The sequence below is a fragment of the Pseudophryne corroboree genome, chromosome 7 (assembly GCF_028390025.1).
Source record: "Pseudophryne corroboree isolate aPseCor3 chromosome 7, aPseCor3.hap2, whole genome shotgun sequence".
In the NCBI taxonomy this organism is placed as follows: Eukaryota; Metazoa; Chordata; class Amphibia; order Anura; family Myobatrachidae; genus Pseudophryne; species Pseudophryne corroboree.
The window spans coordinates 147,332,863-147,356,807 of NC_086450.1; the positions used below are offsets into that span (position 1 = coordinate 147,332,863).

General features: G+C 43.6%; 1 protein-coding gene across 5 annotated transcripts in view; it reads left to right on the plus strand.

The window, feature by feature from the left end:
• The window catches only part of THSD7B (thrombospondin type 1 domain containing 7B), a 1,210,507-nt gene that overhangs the window by 308,631 nt on the left and 877,931 nt on the right, over nucleotides 1-23,945 (plus strand). For all 5 annotated transcript variants that reach the window (XM_063933719.1, XM_063933721.1, XM_063933718.1 and 2 more), the window contains one exon: nucleotides 6,496-6,673. In XM_063933719.1, coding sequence (XP_063789789.1) covers nucleotides 6,496-6,673 — 178 coding nt within the window. The remainder of the gene's footprint in view (nucleotides 1-6,495; nucleotides 6,674-23,945) is intronic.

Below are 23,945 nucleotides of genomic sequence, written 5' to 3' on the forward strand. Positions count from 1 at the left end.
AGTATTATGCCCCATAGTAGTACCCAAGTTTATTTTATGAATCATAGTAGTGCCCTGCCATTATGCAAATCATTACCCCCACTTCACATTCTGACATACAGTGTTCCTAGTTTATATTATGCCACATTACATTTCACCCTTTGGATATTATGCCACACTATAGTGCCTCCAGTTAATATTGTGCCACATTACAGTGCCCTCCAGTTCAGATTGTCACATTACAGTGCCCCCTTACCATTATAACATCCACTACACACACACACCAGGCTCTCACTGAAAATGAGATGTCACCCCATTGAGGCTGGGCAATTGGTCAGACACAATATGCAACTACAGTATATAACCTGGGTCAGGGGGGTCCATAAACCTCTAGCACCCACATAGCAATGGCACCCCCTGTACCCACTATATCTATGCCCATGAACACAATACATTATAGTGTGCTAATTTACTGTAATGCTTGTTTAATAATTGTCCTTTTTCCTGTCATAAGTGTGAGACATATTGTATAGTGAGAGATACAATTTAGCGGGAGGTCCACCATGTGTGTCTGTGCACATTGTGGATGATGAAAGGAGGGAGCCTTGCTTGTTTCACTACAGGGTTTTGCAGCTAATTGAATCTCCCCCTTAGGAACACATGTACAGTTGGACATTTGCATTCTGAATATATGAAAAAAAAAAAAAAAAGTGCGTAATTATCAACTGTCCACTTAGACACACAAAATGTGTGCAAGATGTCAGGCACATAATGTAGAGAAAGTGCACAAACTTGACAGTGTTAGCAGTAAATGCTCACAGTCAGGGGTTAAAGTGGGGGGGAATGAGTTCCACCACCTGTAATGGTAGGGGGAACTAGTTCCACCACCTCCATTGCCCCGCACAGTAATTCCAACAGAAAACCCTGACCCATCACCTACATCAATAGATGATGCAGGCGGCGCTAGTGTTACTGATGAGCTGCAGCCACCTCCCCCTTCCTCAGTTCCTGGTGGAGAGGAGCAGGCTCTGTGCATCTTGAAGACAAGATGAGAGGGAACTGTAGGGACAAGAGAGGTGGGGAAGCTGCTGGAGGGACACAGGGCATGGAGCTGCTGGAGGGACACAGACGGTGAGCTGCTGGAGTGACAGAGGCAGAGATGTGTATAAGCGGCACTACTGTGGTCATTATGTGTAAGGGGAACTACTGTTGTGAGCATTATGTGTAAGGGTCACTGCTACTGTGGGCATTCTGTATATAACTGGCACTACTACTGTGAGCATTCTGTGTATAAGTATACTGTGGCCATTATGTGTAAGGGGCACTACAACTGTGGGCATTATGTGTAAGGGGCACTATTTCTGTGGGAATTGTGTATAAGGGGCACTACTCTGGGCATTGTATATAAGGGGTACTACTGTGTGGGATAACATGTATTGAGGGTACCATTGTGTAGGGCAATGTGAATAAAGGGCACTACTGAGTGACGTAAGCTGAATAAGGGGCATTACTATGTGGTGTAATATGATTCAGGGGCACTACATAATGTGAATAAGATTGTGCTACTGTGTGGTGTAATGTGAATTAGCGGTACTATTAAGCTGCTTCTTTGTGTGATCAAAGTCCCCTTATAAAGTATGGGAAGTAAGTCACTAATTTATAGTTTGCAGGGGGGTGCCGAAAACACTAGCACTTGCCCTGGTACACTTAATGTGAGGGAAGGGGGTGGGGGGAAGGTTTAGGTAGGGGCAAAAATGAGTTGCACCACCTCTCCAGGATCACTGTAAGCCCTGCTCACAGTGGTTGCCCTAGTCTCTTGTACACGATATAGTGATGCAATGATGTGTCATACACAGTAGCATCATGACAGTTATGAATACATTTTTAATATAATTATAAACTGTGTAAATGCAAATAGACACATGTTAGATTTGATTCAAATGTAATTAAATAAGAATGATTTCAATTCAATAAAATCTGTTGTTTTACTCTTAACAGTAACACAAATACAATAGTAAATCAATTAAGTACTATGAATAGACAGTGACTTTGTATCATACTGTAGCTGTGACACTAGTGATTAAAGAACTATCGCCTGGATGGGTCAGTATGCAATTGGCCACATAGAAGTGTCTGTATAGTGCTGCTGATTGCCACCATCATTGTGTATCATTGCACCCCCCCTTCAGCGCCTCCAAAATTTACGCCTCCTGATAGGGAAATATGGTGAGGCGAACAGGTTTATTTAAATCACAATTATGTTAACATGCCCTTATTGTACTTAACTTGCAGTACCTTTGCCTGCCCTGTTCCACCTTTACAGTTGAAAGCTAAAGGAGTCATAGTTATAAGAGGGGAGGGATGAAGTGGCTTTACCGGGGAATCCCGACCGCTTACAAAGCTGGCAGCCGAAATGCAGGCAAACCAGGGATATTCCCACTCGTAGGTGTCCACAAAGGGCTCAGTTATTCTCGACCCCCTCTCCGCCAGTATTCTGGTGGCCAGTATCCCCTGGTCAGGATACTGACCTCCGATATTCTGACTGCCGTATAAGATGCGCCAAACTCTGGATATGGATGTTTACTTAAACCATTTTGCACAGCATGGAATTGCACATTTTGCAGGAAAAGATAGACTTGCAATTAACTCTACATAGTCCCACCTGAAGACCAGCTTGATCATCTGGAACAAAAAACATGGGCTGTATAAAACAGCATTAAGTCATGTGTTCAAACCAGAATGGAGTTCTAAAAGAAATACAATATTGGTGTTAGCATAATAATATGAGAGAATATGTGGTTGAAGCCACCTTGAAAATAGTTTCATTTAAAGGTTGTAATTCTTCCTAACATTGTTTCCTAGATAATACAGTAAGTCAAGTAGCTATATTACATATTACAGTAATGTTTTCTTACTTTATAAGATATATGAAGAACAGCATTTACTTCATATCACTTAATACATATCTTATGTCATGTTATATATAGTATGTCAATTATTTCCATATAGGATGTTATTCGTGCGAAAATACATAGATCCTGTGAAAAGCCGCGGACCTATGTATTTTCGTGGCACCTATTGCTGCTCTATGGGGCACTTATTGTGGATTATGCTTCATGTTCCTGTGGCACGCGTAGAATAATCCCCGATAAGTGCCGGCATTGGGGATAAGCTCCGGCTTATCGGGGCTAATTGGATAGCCACTGGCAAACCAGTTAGCTGCAGTAAATTACTGCCGCTATCTGGATACCCCCCCATTGTGTGTTAGTAGGAAAATGTGATTGTAGTAGCCACAATATTGTTTCCTTGACTAACACAATATTTTTTGAGCATAAATTTAAAGAGAAAATATTGTTTTTTTTCTCTGTAGCATTCATTCAGTGTCTTTAATATTAATTACAAAGAAATGTGGGCCGTAATGATGTACTGTAAGGAAAACGATGAGCCTAAGAAGTACTCCCTTATTTCTAAATAAAGCACCAGTATAAAAAAAGGTTATTATTTATTTATTTATTTATTTAATTAAATGCAATTATGGTTATACAATCGAAACCATTTTGAATTGCTGATAACACAGGAAAACCACGACAAAGGTATCAAAAACAAATAAAAAAATAAAATTAAGAAGTGAATTGGAATAAAATATCTTCACACTCTAGGTGCAATGCGTTTCACAGATCATTGGTTCTTCAGGCAAGCCCTACAGTATATACTTTTCCTTCTGTGTACTAATACAACACCCTATGAATTTAACAGCTGGAGAAGTGCTGATATGACCACTCTTTCCACAAACTAGTTACCAGACTATCAAAATGATGGCACAATATAACAGTTATGTCAGCACCCGAACGGAGCAACAATTGACTTGCGGGTGCCATCTAGTGGCCGCAGTTGTTGAGAATACTTGAATTCCCCCATAGAGGTGAGAAGCAGCGTTAGCCTTTTATTAAATAGGATACCCGCTTTATGAAGCATAGGGGCAGATGTATTAAGCCTGGAGACGGCATAAGGAAGTGATAAACAAGTGATAAGTGCAAGGTGATACACGCACCAGCCAATCAGATCCTAAATGTTAATTTACATATTGGAGCTGATTGGCTGGTGCGTGTATCACCTTGCACTTAACACTGGTTTATCACTTCCTTATGCCTTCTCCAGGTTAATACATCTGCCCCTTTATTGGTTGAAGTTCTCCAGCTTATAGCTTCATACTCTCAATTTATGGTGACCTTCTTCATTTAGCACAGATCTATTTATGCACATATTCCTTACTATACTCCGCCTATGCTTGGATACACCCCCATCCCCTCTCCACCTCTCTAAGTTATAATTTTCTGTTTCTCTTGTTTTCTTTACGGATTATGTAAACCAGAGCTTCAGATACACAAAAATAATGATAAAAAAGTTACACAAGAGGATTTTTTAAAAATAATTTTTAATATGGCAAAAGAATATCTCTAATTACACCTTCCTATATAAATTAAGTTCCTGCCTTATATCAGACACTAAGAAAGTTGTTTATGCAGTAAATTAAGTGTTGAAGCCAGGTACAGTCATAGAATAATTAAAGATGGCACTATCGTATTATATATCCAACTTACAGTATCATTGGCCCTCATTCCGAGTTGTTCGCTCGGTATTTTTCATCGCATCGCAGTGAAAATCCGCTTAGTACGCATGCGCAATGTTCGCACTGCGACTGCGCCAAGTAACTTTACTATGAAGAAAGTATTTTTACTCATGGCTTTTTCTTCGCTCCGGCGATCGTAATGTGATTGGCAGGAAATGGGTGTTACTGGGCGGAAACACGGCGTTTCAGGGGCGTGTGGCTGAAAACGCTACCGTTTCCGGAAAAAACGCAGGAGTGGCCGGGGAAACGGTGGGAGTGCCTGGGCGAACGCTGGGTGTGTTTGTGACGTCAACCAGGAACGACAAGCACTGAAATGATCGCACAGGCAGAGTAAGTCTGGAGCTACTCTGAAACTGCTAAGTAGTTAGTAATCGCAATATTGCGAATACATCGGTCGCAATTTTAAGAAGCTAAGATTCACTCCCAGTAGGCGGCGGCTTAGCGTGTGTAACTCTGCTAAATTCGCCTTGCGACCGATCAACTCGGAATGAGGGCCATTATACTTTAAAACTATTGAATATTTTGAGTTGGGATACTATGTTTCAGGGTTGGATCAGAATGGGATATTGGGGGTAATTCCAAGTTGATCGCAGCAGGAATTTTGTTAGCAGTTGGGCAAAACCATGTGCACTGCAGGGGAGGCAGATATAACATGTGCAGAAAGAGTTAGATTTGGGTGGGTTATTTTATTTCTGTGCAGGGTAAATACTGGCTGCTTTATTTTTACACTGCATATTAGATTGCAGATTGAACACACCCCACCCAAATCTAACTCTCTCTGCACATGTTAAATCTGCCTCCCCTGCAGTGCACATGGGGGGTCATTCCGAGTTGTTCGCTCGTTATTTTTTTGTCGCAACGGAGCGAATAGTCGCTAATGCGCATGCGCTATGTCCGCAGTGCGACTGCGCCAAGTAAATTTGCTATGCAGTTAGGAATTTTGCTCACGGCATTACGAGGTTTTTTCTTCGTTCTGGTGATCGTAATGTGATTGACAGGAAGTGGGTGTTTCTGGGCGGAAACTGGCCGTTTTATGGGAGTGTGTGAAAAAACGCTACCGTTTCTGGGAAAAACGCGGGAGTGGCTGGAGAAACGGAGGAGTGTCTGGGTGAACGCTGGGTGTGTTTGTGACGTCAAACCAGGAACGACAAGCACTGAACTGATCGCAGATGCCGAGTAAGTCTCGAGCTACTCAGAAACTGCTAAGAAGTGTCTATTCGCAATTCTGCTAATCTTTCGTTCGCAATTTTAATATGCTAAGATTCACTCCCAGTAGGCGGCGGCTTAGCGTGTGCAAAGCTGCTAAAAGCAGCTTGCGAGCGAACAACTCGGAATGACCCCCATGGTTTTGCCCAACTGCTAACAAAAATCCTGCTGCGATCAACTCAGAATTAGGCCCATTGTCATGTCATGTAGAGTACATCACATCCCCTCAGTGGTATGCCCAGTGCTTATGAAGTGCTGTTCCGCCCCAGTATATTTTCCTGTCCCTCTCAATTCATGCACTGGTACAGTACATGAGAAATGCCATTGAAGAGGCAGTCACTCGCTTCATAACTCCTAACTGTTCTCCTGATCTGCAGGATAGTCCTCTCAAATCGGGATTGTCTACTGTAAAGTGGGACAGTTGAAAGGTATTTGTGACTATGCATACTAGTAATAGTGGTCCCAGACATGGGCCAGGCCTAGAGCTGGATGTACTGTGCACTGTATAAATTACATCCAGTAGTGTATGTAGGTTATACTGTACAGTATGCAAACTGTAAGGAAAATTATACATTTTAAAGAAGCTTTTTCAATATATTCAACTGTGTTCTTCTAATATAAAATGTCCTTTTACTTGCTGGATGAAACATGCCAGTTTTAAATCTGACTTTCTCCCTTAGGGCCAGGAAGGACGTGGGAAGATATTCGGGTGCAGAATGTATCTGAGACAAAACGGATCCATGGGCCCCTGTCCGCACCAATACAAACAGAAACTTCTGTGGTTCATGGCTTTCCTGCTGCCTCTTACAAGGGCTGATGTGGACACTCAAGAAGACAAACTGTTTACTTGGAAATCAGGTAACAGACATTATCATTTCTCCTACGCTTGGAATACAACTGAACAAACTAGAATATTTGCTATAAGATTCCACTCAAGTATATCAATTACATACTTATTCACAATTTATTTAGAAGACAAATGATTCAAACTGTATCCAAAAGGTTGACATGGACAAAATGTCGACCTATGAAAGGTCAACACTGGAAAAGGTCTACATGTACAAAAGGCCGACAGGCCAAAAGGTCAACATGACAATGGTCTACACAAAAATGGTCACAATACTTTTTCTTCCATTTTTTGGGGCTAGTGTGGATGGTTTTTCTATCTGTGACCACCATTTGTAGAAATGCGGCCCCTCGCGACCTCGCTTTGCTCGCCACACTTCGGGCATGGTGTCTCACTTTGCTTTGCTTGACACAAGGTTACTAAAGGTTATGATTTGTGAAAAAACCCAAAAAACATATGTCGACCATTGCCACGTCGAACATTTGAACCTGTCGACCTTTAGTACATGTCGACGTTTTCCAGTGTCAACCTTTGAGAGCTCAACCTTTTGTCCGTGTTGACCTTTTGTCGATGCCAAACTAATGAATCTTGATCAGGTGTAGTATGGCTGACCGACGGTCAGGAGACCGGTGGTCAGCATGCCGATGACGGGATCCTGACAGCATACCGACGCCGGGATCCCGGTAGGGGGGAGAGAGTGCAGCAAGCCCCTTGCGGGCTAGCTGCACTTGCCACGTTGCGGGCTCAGTGGCGACCTGCAGTCGCCACGGGTTCTATTCCCACTCTATGGGTGTCGTGGACACCCACGAGTGGAAATAGTCCCTGTTGGTCGTCATGCCGACCATCGGGATAGTGAGGGGGCGGGATGTTGGAGGAGGTCATGTGACCATCGGTCTCCTGACCGCCAGTGACATGAATACCACCCATGTTGACCATATGGTGTAGAGCCAGACATTGTAGATCTATAGTCCGGATCCCACTGTTAATACCCAGACTCATTTTATTAATGTTTTCCCAATTGTAAAGCGCAATTTAGTATTCTGTTGCTTTATAAAAAATGTTGTAATAATAATAATAATAATAATAACAAATAGTTTTAAAGACTTGTAAGCTTTACATTTAGCCAAATGAAACAGTGACTGATAACAACTACATATACTGTACAGTATTCATGTTAAGCTTCCGGCATATGGGCATATCCTGTCACTTGTCTCAAGCACTATGCAACTGGAGCCAATTCTACCCATCTGATATTTAGATTGAGCAAGCCCACATGGAGGCCTGTGCAATTAACACATGACCACAAACAGCTTTGAAGGATCACACAAAGGAGGTGTTCAGAATCCAGACCAAGTTCAATGCACAGATAGCCAGCAAAACAGGGTTAAAAGGGGGGGTCTTCAGTATGCCGACTGTCGGGATCCGGCGCACAGTATACCGGCGCCGGAATCCCGACAGCCGACATACCGACACTTTTTCTCCCTCGTGGGGTCCACGACCCCCCTGGAGGGAGAATAAAATAGCGTGGTGCGTTTTGCGCGCCACCGTGCCCACAGCGTGGCGAGTGCAGCGAGCCCGCAAGGGGCTCACTTGCGCTCGCCACGCTGTCGGTATGCCAGCGGTCGGGCTCCCGGTGCCGGTATGCTGGTCGCATACCATACTACACCCGTTAAAGGAACTAGCAGAGGCAATAGTCAAAGTCCAATTCAGGTTCAATGCACAGGTATCCATCAGAAATGGTTGAAGGGAGCAGTCAGAGGCAGTAGTCAAAGTCCAGTCCAAATTAGAATTGCAAGTATCCAGCAGCAGATAGTCCAAATGGACAGATAATGCAGGGTCAAAATCCAGTCCTAGGGTCAGATCTAAGCAGGACACAGCCCTTTCTTGGTTCTCATCCTACCTATCTAATCGCTCCTTCAGTGTTCGTTTCTCTGATTCCACCTCGTCTTCGCTCCCAGTTGGAGTACCGCAAGGCTTAGTCTTATTTCCCCTGCTTTTCTCTATCTATAACAAGAAAAAAGAACCAAAACGTGCGCAAAAGGAAGAGCCAATCAAAAATTATTTGGATTAATTATTTTTATTTTCTTATTTTTGTTTTTATTAAATATTATTTAATTGTAGTTAATACCAAATAAATTAATTATAAATATATTCCTTAGAGTGACCACAATAGGATATTGAAAATAATATTAAAATGAATAAAATAACACAATCATGAAATATATAACCATCTAGTTAATTACTCATATATGGTTAGTATTCCAGAAAACCAATAATGGATACAAATATATAGAATCCTGAAGAACACTGGCTGGCCAGCCTTAATTAATAATTAATAAATTGTGCACAAACAAAATGTATCAAAAATCAATGGAGTATACACATGGAAGATGTATTGCCTGTAGGATATCATAAAATTGCATATAAAATAAAAACTCAGAGTTCTTCCAATAACAATTTAAACTGGTAGTGGTTAGCCGTTATATATGTATCCAAAAGTCTCGTACGGCTCATTAGCTCTTAACCTCGTACGGCTGCTGATGTGAATACTAAATGTTTGAGCAAATGAATAGAAACCAGTCCCGTCCTTTTGACCAATGTTATTGAAAAGTCTCGATAAAGGCACCTATCCTTAAGCAGCCGTTAGTATGGGCAGCCAATGCCGTAGAATTATAGTCCCGTATTTAAGATGATTAATATGAATAAATAAAATACTAAAACAAAGTCCCGAATGGCTCAAATAGCCCCTAGCCTAGTGAGGCCATAGGTGTGGGTGGCTAAAATGACGGGATAATGTATAAATAAATAAAACCCCGTCTCACTCGTAGCAATCTCACCCGTGCCAGTGAATGCAGTAGTCGTCTCACTCGTAGCAATCTCACCCGTGCCAGTGAATGCAGTAGCCGTCTCACTCGTAGCAATCTCACCCGTGCCAGTGAATGCTATAGCCGTCCAACCGGCCGGATGTTCACCGGACCTCCGCCGTTTCCAATCCACAAGCCGTTCTGTGCTGCGCTGCCTGGATGCTCCTCCGACAGCGCAGGTTGAACGGCTTTGGAGTGATCCACGGATATACACCATCTCTCTGCTATTTGGAGACGAACGGATATCACCGACAGCCCTAATCCGCCCTAAACCGCCACAGATATTTCCATCTCCTACATCCCAGCCTAAGGATTACCCAGCTGCGCTGTCGGAGGAGCATCCAGGCAGCGCAGCACAGAACGGCTTGTGGATTGGAAACGGCGGAGGTCCGGTGAACATCCGGCCGGTTGGACGGTTATAGCATTCACTGGCACGGGTGAGATTGCTACGAGTGAGACGGCTACTGCATTCACTGGCACGGGTGAGATTGCTACGAGTGAGACGACTACTGCATTCACTGGCACGGGTGAGATTGCTACGAGTGAGACGGGGTTTTATTTATTTATACATTATCCCGTCATTTTAGCCACCCACACCTATGGCCTCACTAGGCTAGGGGCTATTTGAGCCATTCGGGACTTTGTTTTAGTATTTTATTTATTCATATTAATCATCTTAAATACGGGACTATAATTCTACGGCATTGGCTGCCCATACTAACGGCTGCTTAAGGATAGGTGCCTTTATCGAGACTTTTCAATAACATTGGTCAAAAGGACGGGACTGGTTTCTATTCATTTGCTCAAACATTTAGCATTCACATCAGCAGCCGTACGAGGTTAAGAGCTAATGAGCCGTACGAGACTTTTGGATACATATATAACGGCTAACCACTACCAGTTTAAATTGTTATTGGAAGAACTCTGAGTTTTTATTTTATATGCAATTTTATGATATCCTACAGGCAATACATCTTCCATGTGTATACTCCATTGATTTTTGATACATTTTGTTTGTGCACAATTTATTAATTATTAATTAAGGCTGGCCAGCCAGTGTTCTTCAGGATTCTATATATTTGTATCCATTATTGGTTTTCTGGAATACTAACCATATATGAGTAATTAACTAGATGGTTATATATTTCATGATTGTGTTATTTTATTCATTTTAATATTATTTTCAATATCCTATTGTGGTCACTCTAAGGAATATATTTATAATTAATTTATTTGGTATTAACTACAATTAAATAATATTTAATAAAAACAAAAATAAGAAAATAAAAATAATTAATCCAAATAATTTTTGATTGGCTCTTCCTTTTGCGCACGTTTTGGTTCTTTTTTCTTGTTATTGCTATTTTTTGGGGGTTGACAGCTTCCCCATTTTTCCATATTGTGCGGCATCAGGAAGTTCATCTAGGTTGTAAGTCACGGGCGCCTCTCTTTCTTTTCTCTATCTATACCACATCTCTTGGCAAACTAATCAACTCTTTCGGATTTCAGTACCATCTGTATGTGGATGATACTCAAATCTACCTATCTACCAAATCTACCTACCCTCCCCAGATTTGTCACTATCTGTATTGGGCCGAGTCACTGAATGCCTTTCTGCCATTTCATCTTAGATGACATCTCGCCACCTTAAATTTAATATTTCCAAAACAGAATTAATTATATTTCCACCAGCCAATAGTAGTTACCAACCTGATATCTCTATCACTGTTGATAACTCAGCAATCATCCCTACCCCACAAGCTCGCTGCCTAGGTGTCATACATGACTCTGAACTGTCCTTTGTTCTCCACATTCAATCTGTCTCAAGATCATGTTACGTACATCTAAGAAACATATCCAGAATACGACCATATCTTACACAAGACACAGCAAAAACTCTAATGTATGCTCTCATTATCTCCTGCATTGATTATTGTAATAGTCTCCTGACCAGTCTTCCCAAACATAGGCTCTCACCACTACAATCCATTTTGAATGCAGGTGTGAGGCTAATCTTCCTTGCTAGACGTTCATCATCTGCAGATCCTCTCTGTCAGTCCCTCCATTGGTTACCGGTATTTTACCGTACTAAATATAAAATACTTTTACTTACATACAAGGCTATTAACCAAACTGCACCAACATACATCTCTTCACTCATCTCTAAATATCTCCCTACCCGACCTCTCCGCTCTGCACAATATCTGCGTCTCTCATCCATATGCATTACTTGTTCACACTCAAAATTACAAGACTTTATCCGAGCTTCACCCACTCTGTGGAATGCCCTCCCACGAACAATAACACTCACCTCTAGTCTCCAAACCTTTAAACGTTCCCTGAAATTCACCTCTTCAGACAAGCCTATCAAATTCCAGACCCACCCACATAACCTTCAGTGCTTCCCTATCTAATTAGATCCTCTATGTACAGTACACATAACATTACATATCTTGTCTTTCTCTAATGTCCTAGTGGATGCTGGGGACTCCGTCAGGACCATGGGGAATAGCGGCTCCGCAGGAGACAGGGCACAAAAGCAAGCTTTTAGGATCACATGGTGTGTACTGGCTCCTCCCCCTATGACCCTCCTCCAAGCCTCAGTTAGGTTTTTGTGCCCGTCCGAGCAGGGTGCAATCTAGGTGGCTCTCCTAAAGAGCTGCTTAGAAAAAGTTTTTAGGTTTATTATTTTCAGTGAGTCCTGCTGGCAACAGGCTCACTGCATCGAGGGACTTAGGGGAGAGATTTTCAACTCACCTGCGTGCAGGATGGATTGGAGTCTTAGGCTACTGGACATAGCTTCAGAGGGAGTCGGAACACAGGTCACCCTGGGGTTCGTCCCGGAGCCGCGCCGCCGATCCCCCTTACAGATGCTGAAGATCGAGGGTCCGGAAACAGGCAGCAGAAGGCTCTTCAGCCTTCATGAAGGTAGCGCACAGCACTGCAGCTGTGCGCCATTGTTGCTACACACTTCACACTGAACGGTCACGGAGGGTGCAGGGCGCTGCTGGGGGCGCCCTGGGCAGCAATATTTAATACCTTTGATGGCAAAGAATACATCACATATAGCCATTGAGGCTATATGTATGTATTTAACCCAGGCCAGATATCTCAAAACCCGGGAGAAAAGCCCGCCGGAAAGGGGGCGGGGCTTATTCTCCTCAGCACACAGCGCCATTTTCCTGCTCAGCTCCGCTGTGAGGAAGGCTCCCAGGACTCTCCCCTGCACTGCACTACAGAAACAGGGTAACAAAGAGAAGGGGGGCATATTTTGGCGATATTTATATATTTAAAGCGCATATAACAAAAACAACACCTTTTAGGGTTGTTTATATACATTTTATAGCGCTTTTGGTGTGTGCTGGCAAACTCTCCCTCTGTCTCCCCAAAGGGCTAGTGGGGTCCTGTCTTCGATAAGAGCATTCCCTGTGTGTCTGCTGTGTGTCGGTACGTGTGTGTCGACATGTATGAGGACGATGTTGGTGTGGAGGCGGAGCAATTGCCGGTAATGGTGATGTCACCCCCTAGGGAGTCGACACCGGAATGGATGGCTTTAATTATGGAATTACGTGATAATGTTAGTACATTACAAAAGTCAGTTGACGAAATGAGACGGCCGGAAAACCAGTTAGTACCTGCTCAGGCGTCTCAGACACCGTCAGGGGCTGTAAAACGTCCCTTACCTCAGTCAGTCGACACAGGTACCGACACAGACGAATCTAGTGTCGACGGTGAAGAAACAAACGTATTTTCCAATAGGGCCACACGTTATATGATCACGGCAATGAAGGAGGCTTTGCAGATCTCTGATACTGCAGGTACCTCAAAAAGGGGTATTATGTGGGGGTGAAAAAACTACCTGTAGCTTTTCCAGAATCAGAGGAATTGAATGACGTGTGTGATGAAGCGTGGGTTAACCCAGATAGAAAACTGCTAATTTCTAAGAAGTTATTGGCATTATACCCTTTCCCACCAGAGGTTAGGGCGCGCTGGGAAACACCCCCTAGGGTGGATAAAGCGCTCACACGTTTATCAAAACAAGTGGCGTTGCCGTCTCCAGATACGGCCGCCCTCAAGGATCCAGCAGATAGGAGGCTGGAAACTACCCTGAAGAGTATATACACGCATACTGGTGTTATACTCCGACCAGCAATAGCCTCAGCCTGGATGTGCAGTGCTGGGGTAGTGTGGTTGGATTCCCTGACTGAAAATATTGATACCCTGGATAGGGACAGTATTTTATTGACTCTAGAGCAATTAAAGGATGCGTTTCTTTATATGCGAGATGCTCAGAGGGATGTTTGCACTCTGGCATCGAGAGTAAGTGCGATGTCCATATCTGCCAGAAGAAGTTTATGGACGCGACAGTGGTCAGGTGATGCGGATTCCAAAAGGCATATGGAAGTATTGCCATATAAAGGAGAGGAATTATTTGGGGTTGGTCTATCGGATCTGGTGGCCACGGCAACTGCCGGCAAATCCACTTTTTTACCTCAGACCCCCTCCCAACAGAAAAAGACACCGTCTTTTCAGCCGCAGTCCTTTCGCTCCTATAAAAACAAGCGGGCAAAAGGACAGTCTTATCTGCCACGAGGCAGAGGAAAGGGTAAGAGAGGGCAGCAAGCAGCCCCTGCCCAGGACCAGAAGCCCGCCCCGGGTTCTACAAAGCCATCAGCATGACGCTGGGGCTTTACAAGCGGACTCAGGAGCGGTGGGGGGTCGACTAAAGATTTTCAGCAATCAGTGGGCTCGCTCACAGGTGGACCCGTGGATCCTGCAGATAGTATCTCAGGGTTACATGTTGGAATTCGAAAGATCTCCCCCTCGCCGTTTCCTAAAGTCTGCTTTACCAACGTCTCCCTCAGAAAGGGCGACGGTATTGGAAGCCATTCACAAGCTGTATTCTCAGCAGGTGATAGTCAAGGTACCCCTCCTACAACAGGGAAAGGGGTATTATTCCACACTATTTGTGGTACCGAAGCCGGACGGTTCGGTAAGACCTATTCTAAATCTGAAATCCTTGAACCTGTACATACAGAAATTCAAGTTCAAGATGGAGTCACTAAGAGCAGTGATAGCGAATCTGGAAGAAGGGGACTTCATGGTGTCCCTGGACATAAAAGATGCTTATCTGCATGTCCCAATTTACCCCTCACACCAAGGGTATCTCAGGTTCGTGATACAAGACTGTCATTATCAGTTTCAAACGCTGCCGTTTGGGTTGTCCACGGCACCTCGGGTCTTTACCAAGGTAATGACCGAAATGATGGTTCTTCTACGAAGAAAAGGCGTATTAATTATCCCTTACTTGGACGATCTCCTGATAAGGGCAAAGTCCAGAGAACAGCTGGAAGTCGGTGTAGCACTAACCCAAGTAGTGCTTCAACAACACGGGTGGATTCTGAATCTTCCAAAATCTCAATTGTCCCCGACAACACGTCTGCTGTTCCTGGGAATGATTCTGGACACGGTTCAGAAAAAGGTGTTTCTCCCGGAGGAGAAAGCAAGGGAGTTATCCGAACTTGTCAGGAACCTCCTAAAACCAGGAAATGTGTCAGTACATCAATGCACAAGAGTCCTGGGAAAGATGGTGGCTTCTTACGAAGCAATTCCATTCGGCAGATTCCATGCACGAATATTTCAGTGGGATCTGCTGGACAAATGGTCCGGATCGCATCTGCACATGCATCAGCGGATAACACTGTCACCAAGGACAAGGTTGTCTCTCCTGTGGTGGTTGCAGAGTGCCCATCTGTTAGAGGGCCGCAGGTTCGGCATACAGGACTGGGTCCTGGTGACTACGGATGCCAGCCTACGGGGCTGGGGAGCAGTCACACAGGGAAGAAACTTCCAGGGTGTATGGTCAAACCTGGAGACGTCTCTTCACATAAATATACTAGAGCTAAGAGCAATCTACAATGCTCTAAGCTTGGCGAAACCGCTGCTTCAGGGTCAGCCGGTGTTGATCCAGTCGGACAACATCACGGCAGTCGCCCACGTAAACAGACAAGGCGGCACGAGAAGCAGAAGAGCAATGACAGAAGCTGCAAGGATTCTTCGCTGGGCGGAAAATCATGTCATAGCACTGTCAGCAGTGTTCATCCCGGGAGTGGACAACTGGGAAGCAGACTTCCTCAGCAGACACGACCTTCACCCGGGAGAGTGGGGACTTCATCCGGAAGTTTTCCACATGATTGTGAACCATTGGGAAAAACCAAAGGTGGACATGATGGCGTCTCGCCTCAACAAAAAACTGGACAGATATTGCGCCAGGTCAAGAGACCCTCAGGCAATAGCTGTGGACGCTCTGGTAACACCGTGGGTGTACCAGTCAGTGTATGTGTTTCCTCCTCTGCCTCTCATACCAAAGGTACTGAGAATTATACGGAAAAGGGGAGTAAGAACAATACTAGTGGCTCCGGATTGGCCAAGAAGAACTTGGTATCCGGAACTTCAAGAGATGCTCACGGAAGATCCGTGGCCTCTACCTCTAAGAAGGGATCTGCTTCAGCAGGGACCTTGTATGTTCCAAGACTTACCGCGACTGCGTTTGACGGCATGGCGGTTGAACGCCGGATTCTAAAAGAAAAGGGCATTCCAGAGGAAGTTATTCCTACCTTGATTAAAGCTAGGAAGGAAGTGACCGCACAACATTATCACCGCATTTGGAGAAAATATGTTGCGTGGTGTGAGGCCAAGAAGGCCCCAACGGAAGAATTTCAATTGGGTCGATTCCTACATTTCCTGCAGGCAGGATTGTCTATGGGCCTCAAATTGGGGTCTATTAAAGTTCAAATTTCGGCCTTATCAATCTTCTTCCAGAAAGAATTGGCTTCAGTGCCTGAAGTACAAACTTTTGTCAAGGGTGTACTACATATACAACCCCCAATTGTGCCTCCAGTGGCACCGTGGGATCTAAACGTAGTTTTGGAATTTCTCAAATCTCATTGGTTTGAGCCTCTCAAATCGGTAGATTTGAAGTATCTTACATGGAAAGTAACCATGCTATTGGCCCTGGCTTCAGCCAGGAGAGTTTCAGAGTTGGCGGCTTTATCGTACAAAAGCCCATATCTGATTTTCCATTCGGACAGGGCAGAACTGCGGACACGTCCTCATTTTCTCCCTAAGGTGGTTTCGGCTTTTCACTTGAACCAGCCTATTGTGGTGCCTGCGGCTACTAGCGACTTGGAGGACTCCAAGTTACTGGACGTTGTCAGAGCATTGAAAATATATATTTCAAGGACAGCTGGAGTCAGAAAATCTGACTCGTTGTTTATCTTGTATGCACCCAACAAGATGGGTGCTCCTGCGTCTAAGCAGACGATTGCTCGTTGGATCTGTAGCACAATTCAACTTGCACATTCTGTGGCAGGCCTGCCACAGCCTAAAACTGTAAAAGCCCACTCCACAAGGAAGGTGGGCTCATCTTGGGCGGCTGCCCGAGGGGTCTCGGCATTACAATTTTGCCGAGCAGCTACGTGGTCAGGGGAGAACACGTTTGTAAAATTTTACAAATTTGATACTCTGGCTAAAGAGGACTTGGAGTTCTCTCATTCGGTGCTGCAGAGTCATCCGCACTCTCCCGCCCGTTTGGGAGCTTTGGTATAATCCCCATGGTCCTGACGGAGTCCCCAGCATCCACTAGGACGTTAGAGAAAATAAGAATTTACTTACCGATAATTCTATTTCTCGTAGTCCGTAGTGGATGCTGGGCGCCCATCCCAAGTGCGGATTGTCTGCATTAACATAGTTATTGTTACAAAAATCGGGTTATTATTGTTGTGAGCCATCTTTTTTAAGAGGCTACTTCTTTGTTATCATACTGTTAACTGGGTTCAGATCACAAGTTGTACGGTGTGATTGGTGTGGCTGGTATGAGTCTTACCCGGGATTCAAGATCCTTCCTTATTGTGTACGCTCGTCCGGGCACAGTACCTAACTGAGGCTTGGAGGAGGGTCATAGGGGGAGGAGCCAGTACACACCATGTGATCCTAAAAGCTTGCTTTTGTGCCCTGTCTCCTGCGGAGCCGCTATTCCCCATGGTCCTGACGGAGTCCCCAGCATCCACTACGGACTACGAGAAATAGAATTATCGGTAAGTAAATTCTTATTTTCTTTACTCTCACAACCTCCTGACCCTTGGCCAACATTGCTGGGTGATCATATAACCCATTAAGAACCTAGCAGTCTGGTGGACCATTATGCAATAGGTAGCATCTAGCCTTGTGTATTAATGCCTATTTCCCTATAGAGTGTAAGCTTGGGAGCAGGGCCTTCCTACTTCTATGTCTGTCTGTCTGATTTTACCCAGTTTTGTTCTATTACTGTTGTTCCTCAGTTTTGTGCTATTACTGTTGTTCTAATTGTAAAGCGCAACGGCCACACCCATTTTTTGTGGCGCGCGCCTTCTGCGCGGGCACACAGTACCTGTAAGACATTTTTTTCTACTCGCACCACTGGATAAAATGTGTCTCACTGTCAGTTTTTATTGTTTAATTGGTGATTCACTTCAGGCCTAGTTTTCAGGCTTTTTGTTTTCTTAAAAGTAAATGAAAAGTGTATGAATAATATATTAAACAGAATGAAATCACTTTTGTACTGAATATAGACTTTTAACTATTTATGTTGTTCACTTGCTAGTTTATAGCTGACATTATTTTAAAAACTTTTAAAAAACTTTCAAGAGGGGAGTTTCTCTGCCCTGTTTCACTTTATAATGCAGGATGACACGATTGGCTTACAGCTTGCTGTGAAAGATTGCAATTCAGTTAAAAGACAGATTGACATCAACAATGTATTGATAATATTTTCAAAATTTAAATCCATAATATTGATCGGTATGAAATTTTTTTCTTTTTTGTCTGTTTTTTTGTTGTATTCAGTTGGCTGGTTTAAACCAAATTATTTTATTATGCTGTGACTACAGGCATGGCACCGTGGCATCCTAAAAAAGCCTATTATACAAAAAAAAAAAAAAATAGTGTTATTATTCAAAATGCCAGTGGCATGCCCAGTGATAATGCTTAACATCTCCTTTGTGTGTGTGTGTTTGTGTTTTCCTCTTAAAAGTTCTTTGCATTTTCCATTTTGTATTACTATTCAAATTTAACTATAAGTAATAAGTAGGACTACTGCTTACCATTAACTTGCTGTTGTTATTATTATTATTATTATTATTATTATTATCATCAGTTTCATCTATCCCTGAGTGTACTTGATATGTTTTAATATGTTTAGTCTATACGTATTCAGATGTAATAGGAATAATAAGCAGTAAAAATCTGGTTTATTGAAAGATGTAAAGTAAATCATATCAAAGCCTAATAACTTTGGATTGTTAATGTTAGAAATCATTAAAACATGGCTGATCAATGTTTCTAATGCATAGCATTGTTTAATATAATAAGCAGGATTAAGTTTTCGTTTCATTAAAGCATTAATGCAAAAAAACTGGTTTAAAGATGAAAAAACCTGTTTAAACAGGGAAACAAACGGTTTATTTGTTTATTTTTTTAAACTCTTTTTTTTCTTTTTCTTCCCAACCCTGGATGATGATGATGGGTTGTTTATGATATGATTGTGTTTCATTATCTGGTAGTTACACCAATTGCTACATTTTAGTAATCTCAGCTCTTTTGCATGTTTTTGTAAATAACCCTTACAAAGTAGACATTATTGTTTTGCAAAATCGCACCAGAGATGATTTATTGCAGACGAGACTGTACTATTGCTCTTGCCAGGGGCTATTTGTTTAGCATTTATCTCTGAAGAGGAGGAATTCTGCGTAGCAAGTGTATGCAGATTGTTTTCATCTGAGTATTAAGCAGACAATGGCTGTATATCATTTACTGCAACATCCCCCACCCCAAACTGGCCATTCCCTCCTGTCTGCAGTGAAATGATAATGTGAGCTGTATTTTTTTATATCCGTTGTTTCTACTGCGGTTATACTATAGAAGAGATATGAGTGAACTTGTGTTGAAATAAAAACAAATTGTTTCAAAGAAGTTTGATGATATATAGACACACAGGCACTTGGGTCTAGGGGGGGGGGGGGCCTTCATCGTACACCCTGCAGCCATGTTTAACACCTCCACAGATACCTGCACCAGTGGCGCTGCAAAAATCACCGGGAAAATGGCGCAGTGGCAATTATATGATGGCTATTTGTGCATACACAGGAGAAACTTGACTGGGAACATGGCATAGAGACCTGCACATGCTCAGTAAACTATAGCACAGTGTCATAGTCTACCCACCGGCCGATAGAGAGGAACAGGCCCACACGGAAACTGTACATGGGCCACCTCCTCTCTTAATAAACCACTATATACAGGGGAATATTTATCAACTTCTAGCTTTGCTCTGCACTAGCTCACATTCTGTATTACCCAGGGGCGTAGCCAGAACTTTGTGGGCCACATAGCAACATTTTGAAGGGGCCCCTGTTCAAATGCTTCTTGAGTGACACCTCTCCGCATCAGGTGTTAATTTTAAGTCACATAATAGTTCCCTAGTTCATTTTATGATCTCTAGTAGTGTCTTAGTTAATGTTATGCCCCATCGTAGTGCTCTAGTTCATTTTATATTCCATGTTACTGCCCTAGTTTACAATTCTCATTCAAAGAATATCCGTGTTTGTGGACGTTGTGTTTCCGCTGCATGGGGCTGGATGTTTCTTTTTATGGTCTAACTTAAGGGCCCCATACACTTCTGTGACATGTCCACCTGACATGACGCAGGCGATCACCCCGGCAGCCTCCTGGGGGGCAGGATCGCCCAAGATATATTGTATGCTGTCCTTTTGCATGCGATGTATCTTGGGCGATCCCACCCATGCCCCCAGGTCGAACCTGATTGAATGTGCTGCACATTCAATCTGGAGGATCTGATCCGATGCTCACGGGAATGCGCATCGGATCGGATCGGAAACCCCTCCAAAATGCTGATTTCATCCTATATATCGGGGAGAATGCCCGAAATCGGATGAAATCGGGCATTATCGTCCTAGCGTATGGGGCCCTGGTTTCCAGTTCATCTAAAACAAATAGAACGTAATGGTAAACAACATGAACATGTTAAGGTTATATATGCACTATAGTGTGCTTAACTGGAGCATTCCTTTCTTTAACCACTTGCCACAGTGACCAGGCAGCCCCGCAGCATCCCCCTCCCCCCACACTTCCCCACCAGCTCTGTGGTCACAATGCAGCCGTGGCTCTACTCACAAAGTGTCCACAGTAATCCAACATACTGTGTCTCTGCCCCCATAGTGTGTGATTGGGCAGTGTAGCATCACTCGGCAACTACAGCCAGGGCCAGATTAAGAATTAGGGGGACCCGGGGCACTTAAGACAGGGGGACCGGGGGAAAGGGTTGGGGAGGGGGGTGTATTTTAGATTGTGCATACCTCACAACATGACTCATTTCAGGAAGAACAAAATGCTCTGCTCCTTGACTTCCCTCTTAATATATGATTGGCGTCACCTGTGTTGAACTATTTAATTGATAAGAAGGTATTTCTACACAGGTGATTGCAATCATAAATTAAGAGGGAAGTCCAGGTAGCGAGCATTTGTCCACATTTTGAGGTATGGATTGTATATATTACATTTAAACCAATGGTGTATATTAGATTTAAACTAATAGTTTAATAATGCATGGTGTTTATAGCTCCACCTAATTGAGAGACAACTACTTTATAAAGTTTTACAAACTTAAAATATACATAGTTTTTTAAACTATAAAGCATTTTTTTTTTAAAGATGTCCATAAAATTGTTGATTTTAATTTCACTACCACATTATGTAAAGGGATGCGATCAATTTACCTACAATCAAAATCCCGACAAACATTGGCCAGCGGTCAGTTGTTGTCGGGATCTTGACCGTCGGGATTTGGATTGTATGTATTTCATACCGATCCCTATGTAAACAGCCATTTAAACCATCCCAGTGGACCTGGAGGGGGGAATATAATAGTGTGCTGAGCGCAGCGAGGCACTTTGCCCGAAGCCGCGAGCCATGAGAGGGGATGCGGTACATTTATACGGTGTCCATGTCGGCCTTGTCAGTATTTTAAATGTCACTATTTTGACCTTGTCAGTACTTTGACCTTGTCAGGATTTTGACCTTGTCGGGATTTTGACCATCGGTCCACTGTTGTCGGGATTTTGATTGGAGGTATTTCATACTGATCCCTATGTAAACAGCCATTTAAACTAGAGTTTGAATTTTTGTTAAAAAAATTATATTGAATCAAGTTTAACTAGCTATACTATAAATTTTATCATAAAGAAAATCCACAATTTTGGGGACATTTTTTAAACAATTTTAGCCAGTTAAGTGCATTTTACATTTATTGCAGAGTACCCATAAAGATAATCACAGACTGACGTCTTGGCAGGGAATAATGTACTGTATGTATATAATTATATTACATTTTTTTTTTTTAATTAATGAAATCAGTTAAATCTCTCTCAGAGTATAAAATCTTGGAACTGTTTTACCATGGAAACATTAAAATTAAAAAATAGTGAATAAGCTCACTATTTTGGACAGTGATGTAACCCCCTATTAATATAGTGCATCTGAAGTTTGGAAGTGATAGGTCTTAATTGTGACTAATAACAGCCAGGGCTGTCTTAACAGTATTGTAGGCCCTGGGCAAAGCAATCTACTGGGGACCCTACCCAACCATTCACAGGAGCCATTAAGAAAAAAATCTTTACCTGCCTCTCCTGCAGTCCTGCACCATCTCTCCACATGCTTCCATATAGTGAATGGCTGTCAGCACTCCGATTGGCGAATAGCTCCAGCCATCCAACAATCAGCATGCTGACAGCCATTCACGGTCTGGCTGCAGGCTTGTAGGGAATGCTTCCTTGCTGCTCTGATTGTGTGACCACCACCCACCCCTGCTCGAAGTCCCATAGAATTGTGGGGCCCTGAGCAGCTGCCCAGTGTGCCTATGCATTAAGATTGCCTTGAATGCAGCATAGGGGGAAGTTGCAATGCAGGTGAGACACAGTGCAGAGAGCTGGAGGAGCGCATTCCATGGAAATTTCTGGAGCTGTCACGGACAGTAACAGGTCAGTTAGGGATAGCCCTGAGTTACCTGTCGGAGAGGAAGAACGCAGTAGCACGGAGTGTGGATATGGGGGAGGAGCTAGATGTAGGCAGAGAGTAGGCATCACCACTGAGAGGCTGTGCTATGATATGAGATAACCACTCCTTCTAGCTGAGACGCAGGACAGTCAGTACGGAGAGGGAGAAAGAGAGTGAGAGAACGAGAGAGAAACTGCTCTTGCTACTGTAGTGAGAATTTGTTAGTGCTGTACACACTTTTGATCTAAATAAAACAACTACTTTATTTCTATGATGGATAGAGGAGAGGGGTCAGTATTAAGGGTATGCTTGCCAGCAGTTGACCCAAAGTTGTAAAATTACCTGCTGCCATATAAGAAATCCATGTACTGTAACTGCAAATAGAAAAGAAAGTTATGCTAATTGCTGCATTCAACCAGTCTCCAGTATGAATAATTTTGAGTTTAGTATATCAGTCTCACCAGTTCAATTCTTCCTAATGGTGAATGCAGCAAAGCTCAGTATAATAGAGACTGAGGAAAATGTTAAGGGGGGTATTGAGAGTTGGACAGTACATTGAGTAAATTGTAGACAGCTGAATAGTAATTGACAGGCGGTCGGGAGCGGCGTTGAGGCATTGGTGGGCAGTGTGGTAGGAAATGCAGGCGTGTCATGGCCGTTTTAGGGCAGCCAGATGACGTCACCTGTGTCTTCTGCGATGGGAAACATGGCTGACTGCCTAGACAGAGGTCAAACTCTATTTTGAGGTTTCTGTAATGCGATCACAATTAAATTGTGATCACATCGCAGGGCGGCGCTACACATGCTGGGCGGCCTTGCCCTGTGCTGGACGGCCCCCAGCATGGGATTTTATGGGTAATGCAGATCTGATCGCTGGGCTACATTTTTTGCTGCCCGGCGATCAGATAGTCGCCGGGTACAGGGGGAGGGGAAACGTGCTGTGCAAATGTCCGTTGGCTTCTTTTGAGAAGCTGCACAAAAATCAATTTGTGCAGTCTCTGCGCACCCAGGACTTACTTTTCATGTGCAATGGAATCCAGCTGATCGGGGCCGTAGCTGGCGTCACCCTTCAGATGTTTGGCGCCCGCCTGCGTTTTTCCGGACACTCCTGGAAAACGGTCAGTTGCCACCCACAAATGGCCTCTTCTTGTCAATCTCCTTGCAAACGCCCGTGCGTTTGGATTTTTCGCACCATCCCGTCACTAGGCACCTATGCCTGTTGCTGGTGTGCAACACGCCGGCTCAGTGCGGCTCTGAAGCATGCACAGTTCAGATCTGATCGCCAGCTGTGCGAAAATGCACAGAAGCGATC